The sequence below is a fragment of the Cajanus cajan genome, chromosome 6 (assembly GCF_000230855.2).
Source record: "Cajanus cajan strain Asha chromosome 6, NIPB_CcT2T_4, whole genome shotgun sequence".
NCBI classification, from domain to species: Eukaryota; Viridiplantae; Streptophyta; class Magnoliopsida; order Fabales; family Fabaceae; genus Cajanus; species Cajanus cajan.
Window position 1 is genome coordinate 51,166,733 of NC_138522.1, and position 9,332 is coordinate 51,176,064.

The 9,332-nt window shown below is 35.8% G+C and overlaps 1 protein-coding gene across 5 annotated transcripts; it reads left to right on the forward strand.

Annotated features, from left to right (window-relative positions):
• Nucleotides 1-4,555, forward strand: LOC109817659 (putative sugar phosphate/phosphate translocator At2g25520). Of its 5 annotated transcripts, none has more exons than XM_083077515.1 (2): nucleotides 1-1,235; nucleotides 4,282-4,555. In XM_083077515.1, exon 1 carries the CDS (start codon nucleotides 102-104, stop codon nucleotides 1,146-1,148), a length of 1,047 nt encoding a protein of 348 aa, XP_082933641.1. In that variant the 5' UTR covers nucleotides 1-101; the 3' UTR covers nucleotides 1,149-1,235; nucleotides 4,282-4,555. The 5 variants fall into 5 exon arrangements, with proteins under 5 accessions (XP_082933641.1, XP_082933642.1, XP_082933638.1 ...); XM_083077516.1 differs by having other exon boundaries at nucleotides 4,288-4,555; XM_083077512.1 differs by lacking the exon at nucleotides 4,282-4,555 and adding an exon at nucleotides 1,561-2,286.
• Nucleotides 4,556-9,332: the final 4,777 nt, after the last annotated feature.

Consider the following 9,332-nt stretch of genomic DNA (forward strand, 5'->3'; position numbering starts at 1 on the left):
TCAAAAGAAAATTGAGAAGCATATAAAGGAAAGGAAAAGACATGAAAGAAGGGAAGTAGCAGTGAATATAAGAAGTGAGATTGATCTGGAATCTGGATTGCATGGAAAGAATGGGAAAAGGAGGGTCTCTGAGCGACGGGGTGGTGAAGAAGATCGTGTTGTCGTACACGTACGTGGCGATATGGATCTTCCTGAGCTTCACGGTGATCGTGTACAACAAGTACATCCTGGACAAGAAGATGTACAACTGGCCCTTCCCCATCTCCCTCACAATGATCCACATGTCGTTCTGCGCCTCTCTGGCGGTGCTCCTGGTGCGCGTCCTCCGCCTGGTGGAGCCGGTGGCCATGTCCAGGGAGGTGTACCTCTCCTCGGTGCTCCCCATCGGCGCCCTCTACTCCCTCTCCCTCTGGCTCTCCAACTCCGCCTACATCTACCTCTCCGTCTCCTTCATCCAGATGCTCAAAGCCCTCATGCCCGTCGCCGTCTACTCCATCGCGGTGCTCCTCAAGAAGGACCCCTACAACAACTCCACCATGGTGAACATGCTCTCCATCTCGCTCGGGGTGGCCGTCGCCGCCTACGGGGAGGCCCGCTTCGACGCCTGGGGCGTCCTCCTCCAGCTGGGCGCCGTCGCCTTCGAGGCCACCCGCCTCGTCATGATCCAGATCCTCCTCACCTCCAAGGGGATCTCCCTCAACCCCATCACCTCCCTCTACTACGTCGCCCCCTGCTGCCTCCTCTTCCTCTCCGTCCCCTGGATCTTCGTCGAGTACCCCCTCCTCCGGGAAACCTCCACCTTCCACTTCGATTTCCTCATCTTCGGCACCAACTCCCTCTGCGCCTTCGCCCTCAATCTCGCTGTCTTCCTCCTCGTCGGCAAGACCTCCGCCTTGACCATGAACGTCGCTGGCGTCGTTAAGGACTGGCTCCTCATTGCCTTCTCTTGGTCCGTCATTAAGGACACTGTCACGCCCATCAATTTGTTCGGCTACGGCCTCGCCTTCCTCGGTGTCGCCTTTTACAATCACTCCAAGCTCCAGGCGCTCAAGGCCAAGGACGCCCAGAAGAAGACCACGCAGCCCGATGACGAGGAAGCCACGTTGCTCCAGGACAGAGACGTCAAGAGGTCCGACCAGCACAATTAATTTCATTTATTTTCTCACAGATAACTTCAATAAATCACACCACCAACAGGAACCCTCATCAGTCATCATTATCCAATTGCCGCTTCGGTATGTTCTTTTTTTTAATTACAGTGTATTTTTTCGGATAGTTAATCAGTAGATTTGGATTTGAGATTCATGCGCATTTCTTCTACCTGCCTATGCTTACAGAGATAATTAGAGACAGCCAGAGTCTCCACTCCTTTTATTTTTTTTTTCCCCCAATTCCCGTTTTCGCTGCTTTAGTTTTATGATTATCTTATGTTCTTCTAGGAACTTCATTTATGGATGCTTTTTAATTCATACTGCATTTCGCTTCTCTGTAATATTATATTTTTTTTTTAATCCTGTTAGCAATTCTCGCTCAATGAATGAGATCTTGAATTCGTCCTAGGTTACTTGGTTCAGATCTGTGGTTCATGCGTTTGAAAAAGTGACATATTAATCTGGGTCCTTTCCCTTCTTCTGTATGGTTCCGTATGTACAGCTAGACCCGTAGTGGTACTGGGGGTTGTTCTTTTTTGCTCCACATGCAAGCCAGTGACTAGGTCAGAGGATCTCTCTCTGTCGGCGGAAACAAGCCCCTATGAATATATTCTAATGCTGTCATTGGTTTATCGTTGGAACTTGGAACAAAAAAAATTGATTCATCTGTTGAACTAGAATTCAAGCGTTGCGTGTGATTTAAACCAAACCAGTTTTGGTGTTCAAAACGCGTTAGTAAATCTACGATTATGAAATGCTCTTCTGATCTGATGTGGGACTTGGTCCTTGTGGGTATCTCATTTTTAATGCTCGACGATGATATGATACTATCATGGCCTTCTTTCACACCCTTCCGCTGATTCCTGCTAGTGGGACAAATGGCTACAGTTCGAGTTAGAATAGATGGGGAAACGGGATCCACCAAACTGAAAAAGGCTACACACTTTCCTTTACTGAATAGTGGTCAAACTGTTATATACTTTTTCTTTACAATATTGTCTGCCTTTACGCCACTTAGTGTGATCTAGCCAAGTTTGCGATTTGTCTGATTGTCTATAGACTCCATTATTATCTGTAGCACAGCTTGTTTCAAACCTGTAACTGAGAGTATCATTACCATTGCATTGTTTCTCTACCGAATTGAGTTGCTGCTAAAAGCAAGAGCATAGTTTTGTTTGACACAAGTTTATCAGCTGAAACACTCGAATTCACATACTCCATATTCGCTAATATCAACACACTTATTATGTCTATTCGCTCGCACACATTCATGATCCCGGTAAAGGGAACATTAATGACTAGACAGAGGTTGGTGGCTGTTACCATATTTGGAAGAAAAAGAGCATCTACCATCCATGAATTTATTTCAGTGGTACCCAACCCATGTACGCTTGCACCATTTCATACACACTATGACACTGTGCAAGTGTTATGGGCGTGATTTTCCCAAAGTGTGAGTGATCATGGGCCATGATCAACCATTAGTTGGTGGCATTAGCTCTGGTTAGGTTAGGTGAACCAGAAGATCCTGTACAGGGATGGTCAACGACAAATACGACAAGAAGTAAACTGAATAATAAAAATCCATTGGTGTATAGAATAATTATATAATAACAACTTATTCTCATTAAGTTACGTAGTAAGAGTAAACTATTTGATTAATTCAAGCTTTGATGTTGACATAATTTGTGAACTTGAAGAGTCAACAAGAAGAAAAGATCAATTTCTCAATTAGGTTGGCTTGAGTTAGGCTTAGCTTGACTCTCCTGCGTTTCCCATAGTTATTTGCTAGAATTTCAACGGCGATAATTTTTCTTTTAACGGTTTTTAGTAAACAGAGAAATCACTTTATCATCAAATTAATGAAATACCAACTTTTAACTTAAATGTGATGGTCAACCTGACTCTACTAGATTCAATTTGGATAAATTTATCAACAAACATTTATATAAATAAGTACGTTCTTCAACTTCTTTAAAATAATCTGCAGCGAAAATTTTCAAGTTTCGCATGTTAGAGATTGCATGTAAGTAACAAAAGGATAGCTAAAGCAAAATAAACTCTCCTGGTCTTTCTCCCAGGCCAAACTCTCATATCTTGTCATTTATTTGTCTTTATTGTTCTTATACTCAATTAGTTTGTAAGTTTCCTTTCTGAACACACCCCTATGGAATGGAGTATACAAATTGGAACAGTTTTTGCTCCGATTCGTTGATGAAGAAGGTCCATCGGTGCTTCTTGTCTTGTACTACGTTGCTGTAACATCGAGTATTTGTTCTTCTTGACTCCTGTTCGTTTGCATGATTACTCTTCTTTTCTGTAGCTACTGCCACAGTTTCTGTCGCCATTTCTTGCCAGCTACATACAATTTTAGCCTTTTTAATAAGGACGAATTCTATTGCATTGAGTCATCAATCTATCTTTTACTTGAGAAAAATAATGCCTCTACCGCCTTACATTTTGAATTAGTTTGTCCCCTTTTGCGTCACGGTGGAGACCGAGCCCCACTTTCCCCATTTTTTTCTGCTCAGGAGTTATCAAAAATTAACAACACGACATAAATATTTGAATTGTTAAACATTATTGTCCCGTATAGGATTTTGCATCACTATAGTTGGTATGGCTATAATTTTATTTATTACTCAGTGGCCTTCCTAAATACATCCTAAAGGTGATTAAGACACGAAACATTATCACATTATTATCATGGATTTGAATACTCTCCTTTTTTCTTTTTAATTCCTGAAGAACATATATGATAGCACTATGCCACTATGCTCCGTGAGAGTACCATACGCATTTTCCATTACCTCATTCTGGTAATGTAAGCTATAATAGAGTTTTACCTGGAAGAATTTGATGAGTGAACTATATAAAAGAAACTTCAAATTTGAAGACTATTCTTTGTTCAAGTGCGCGGTAAATTAAGTTTCAATCCCCTCCCTTTCTTTTGTTTGATACCTTTATCTCTCTTGTAACTACGGTGATGAAGTTGGTGCTTTCAATTATTCTATTTTTTCCGTACACCGCCAAAAGTTGCAATTTATGTGTACAAACATTTAATTGAGACATATGTATTAGAGGATAAAGAACTGCGAGGTTTAGTAACGCTATTATGAACTTTAACTAGGGACAGTGTTAGGAGATGTTGTGCCAAATGGACTTGGAGAAGTGAAGGAGAGTGTTGAATACAGGTGAGGCAAGGATTTGGCGTTGGAAGAGGGAGCATCATGTATGTGGGTTCACACAATTAAAAAGTAAAACCAGAATAGATATTTCCAAATTTTGAATTTTAGAAATTGAAAAGAAAAATTATTTTTTAAATATTGTTTTCATAAATTGGTCTATGAGGCATTTTTTTTTAATTTTAAAAAATAAAAACTCTGCCGTAGATTGAAACTAAATACACAGAAACTTACTTTGTTGTTTTGAGATGTTGTCTTTCTAAAAAAAACATTTTGAGACAATCAATGAACTTTTCTTTTTCTTAATTAGCAATCAATGAATGAACAACTTAGTTCGCAGTTAATATGAAAATACCATGTGCTCTTTATTTGTCATGCAAATCATTAATGAAATATCAACTATAATATGAGGTTCTATGTCATGGTTTTGTGCTGAGACCATACATCATGGAAAAAAAATCTCATCAGTGTCATGCAAATTATTTCCCTAATCATCTTAAACAAATAGATGTCTTCATGTGACTTTTTCTTATTTATTTTTATTTTATATGTTTGATTACTATAATCAATATTTTTTTGGTTCATACCCTTTCACCAGTAGTTTTATAACTGCTAGTAGCCAATGGATAAGATGACGCCGCAGAAGCTAGCAGTGTCAATATTCTCTTTTTTGTGTGTTCATATCACACATCTACTAGGACCATTACTGGGTTATTTTGAATTGTGGAAGAATATTTTTTTGGTGGAAGAATTGCACAAACTCCATAGTTTCATTTTTTTTTGGCTTTAAATGCAATAGCAAAAATAGGGACTGGGTGCAAAAATATGGTGAATGGGCCGGGGAAGTTGAGTAGATGTAGTTTTTGGGTCTTCCCTACTTTGTTGTCCAAAAATTTAAGTCTGATAAACGTTTTTATACATAATGAATGTTTTAGATTAAGACAACTGTTGTTTTTTTTTTTTTTAAAGACAAACTAAATACTGGAACAGATTATATATAATCATAAGAAGCATTTTTGTTTAACTTGTCTGGATTTGACAATTGTAGAAGTGTTTTAAGTACAAAATTACGTAAAAGACCTTATAAACACTTATAAAGTAACATGCTTGTTTAGAGAAAAAAAAAAGCACTTTTAGGAATATTAAAAAATAATTTAGATAATGGTAAACTTATTCAATTATTGGAAAACTATTACCCAAACATCTTAAATTTTTTTAATAAGAACTTATTTTTAGAACTTATTTATTTTTTTTTTAAAGTAAACAGACTTATTAATTGTTACCTACAGACTAGAAGATGTTCGGCATTATTCAAGCGAAAACAGAAGTTTAGGTTGTCAAAGTTGTTAGCTAGTGGAAAATACACTTTTAAAATCGATCATTTTTTACTTTTAAAATTGGTTATCTGGCCGATTTTAAAAAGTTTTACTTTTAACATCGGTCATTGACCGATTTTAAAAGTAAGACTTTTAACATCGGTCTTGCATCAACCGATTTTAAAAGTAAGACTTTTAACATCGCTCATACATAAATCGATTTTAAAAGTTAGACTTTTAAATTGGTACAGGTCATTCCACTTTCCTCAAAAGGCCTAAAAGTGCAGTCTGGAACGACCAGTGCTGCAATTAGAATGACCCGTTCTGTAATCAGAATGACCCATACTGCAACCAGAACGAGTCGTACTGCAACCAGAATGGGTCGTTCTGATAGCAGTACCGGCCATTCTGCAATCAGAACAGGCCGTTTTGATTGTAGAACGTCTTGTTCTGCAACCATAACGGCCCGTTTTGGTTGAAGTACGGGCCGTTCCAAATTCGAAATTTACCAAAATGCAGTACATGAAAAAAAAATAGAATATTACCTTGATATAGTAGTCTTGAAAAAAAAATGAGAAGGGACTTTAGATGTAAGTGTGAGAGAGTAAAGAAAGAAATGGAAGGAAAGAGAATAAATATAGGCGTTGACATTTTTAAAATCGGTTATTTAAGAACCGATTTTATATATCTAGTATACAAAATCGGCTCTTAAGTAGCCGATTTTAAAAGTAGCACTTTTAAAATCAGTTCTTAAGGAGTCGATTTTAAAAGTAACACTTTTAAAATTGGCTACTTAAGAATCGATTTTAAAAGCTACTTTTAACATCGGCTCCTTAAGAACCGATTTTAAAAGTTGCATCAGAGACTTTTTAAAATTGGTTAAAAGATAGCCGATTTAAAAAGTAAGTCATTATTTACAAAATTGCCACCGCGTCACTTTTAACATCGGTTTCTTAAGAGTCGATTTTAAAAGTGATTTTTTTTTTGTACAAAATTAGCTTGAACCTATATAAGTTGAACTTCATATTTTTCAGTCTGACACAAAAATAAAAATAAAAATTAAGACACAAAGAAGTACTATGGTTTAAGGAGGCGCACACGTTTAGAATATATATGATCTGGGTATTTCATGGCACTGGAGCCTCTTGTCTTGTCCTTATCTTTGTTTCCACATCTCTTCCTTTTCTTTGGTGTATCTTGCTTTGAGATTGCGCGTGCGCCTCTATGCTTATTCACATAATCCGTTTGATTTCGTTTAAAAAGTTGGAAAGTAATTAGACTTGAAAAATTATTAGATTGTTAAGTACTACATATCTTTAATCCCAACTAATATCTATACATAATATGTATATAAAGTTTTCAATTTATAAAAAAATTGTATCAACACTTGATTAGGAACTATGTGATTGAGCTTCAAGACTACCAAGTAATCTCTCCCAAAAACAACTTATTGAAAAAGAAAAAGAAATTATACATTATACATCTTTTTTGTAATTTTTTATATTCTTTTAGTCTTACATTCTAGATATAAAAGATTACACTAAATTGTATAATTTTAATTCAGAGACAAACTCTCCCAAATCAAGGATGATTCTACATGAAAAATCAAATACTTAGGCCAATAAATTATTATCAAATTAATTATTATTGTTAGTCATTAATTGATGGTTACCAATTATTTATTAACCGAGTGAGTGGAATTAACTTTATGCACTAGCTTTATGTAATGATTGTTCTTTCTTAAGTGGAGATTATCTAACTTAATTTTGTCTCATTCAACAAAAAAAGAAAAAAAAGCCACGTGCATGCATATTTAACACATCCAACTATTTACTAGGTATGCTATGCATTGTTGGTGATTAATTAATCCCCCCTAAATAAGTCTATTTACTCTTTCTTTTTAACAGTATGTAAACGTGAGGATTGGTTTGATAATGGAAATTGAATCTTACATCATTGTGCATAAAATAATAGAATTGCGAATAGGAAAAACACAAATTGGATCCTGCCTGATGCCTCATACTTATGCTAGCTAGGAACTGAATTATTTTTTGCCGTCATTACTTTATAGAAAATGACATGAAATTTTATACGGTTATCCCATTGTGCTTCGAAATTAACACTTCGCCACTAACTAAGCTGCTTAGTACTTCTATGACTTGCCTTATTTTTTAGTTGATGAGTTCCCCACCACCACTTTCTCCTCATATCATATGCTAACCGGCGTGCTCAACTTATGCTTGCAACATATATAAAACTTAGTGGTGGATGCTCCCATGCTGGTTGTTGAACTTAAGTCTGCGACGACCCATTATGTGATATCCACTCATACTTAATACCTTGCCAAAAATGGGGTTGACTCAGTGGACAAGTCTAAGCCTTATCTTCGTTGACTAATCGTTATTAATCTTTTCTGTTTTCTGCTGATCATATTGGAACATCCTTTGTTTTTTCCAATGTTCACGAATAAAACAAGCCCAGCACAGTAAACAATATGCCAATATGTCCCCGATACTAATCCACTTAGCAAATGATAATTGATTTCTGAAATTCTGATCGACCAACAAACATTTTCTTTTTTTTTAATTGTAAACCCTTAAATCAATCAATTTATGGCATGTATTAAATTGTCTCCCATAGTTTTATGTGTACTAGATAGGTATCGAATTATCCTATGAAAAAACATGTTGGTTATAATCACAATTTCACAAGGTACATATCTGAATTATATATTAAATACTAATTGACCTATTTCATAGAGATTTTTTTTAATCTGAATATCTATTTGTAGAGAATTCTAATTCTATAATTATCTAATAAATGATAATGTTCAATTATTATATAATAATAAAAGGTCTTGAATGCATTTTATTGTCTCGTCAACTAACGAGAACATTTTCTCTCTTATATGTATATATATATATCTGAATTTCACATTTATAAGACATGCTTAATTAATTTTGAAATTATATTTATTTTAGTATTAATTTTTTTTAAACACTAAAGACCAATTTTTTTTCTGACAAATACGATTTGAAAACTAATTTTTACTTGAATTAGTAACTTTTAGAAGAACTTTTTCTACACTAAGTTTACTAGTTAATTAAATACATAACGAAGGAAAATTGTAACATTAAGAGATCACCAATTACACAGCCTTGCTTGCATTCCAAACTTTCCATTTCCACACTATGATCAAACATTACAAAAAAATTAGAGGCGCCATTTTGTACCAAACACACCAAAAAAAGAAAAACAGAAAAAGCGTCACAATTCACTAAAAAACACTACAGGCATCCCCTTGTGCTACTGGACTCTGGAAATAACCTTGAATTTAATTTTATTCCAACAATGACTTAAATCCTTGTTTATGGTTTTAACTATGCTTGAACTAAGCGTTGTTGTTTTCAATGCTCTTGAATTCTTTCTGCACTATTCAGATCAATGGTAGCACCAGAGCCAAGAACATCATGTTCATTAATCTTGATAACGTAACCAACTTTAGGTCAATTAATTAGTGATCAACTCATATGAAGCTTCTGTTCTCTAGTTTTAGATTCTTGTTGCGCATGTCCAATTCCTATTTCAAATATATCGTACCAACTATAGCCATTCCGGCATAGGGTAGCGTCATAGACATGAACATCGATCGTTATCAATTTATCATTCATCATTAGATA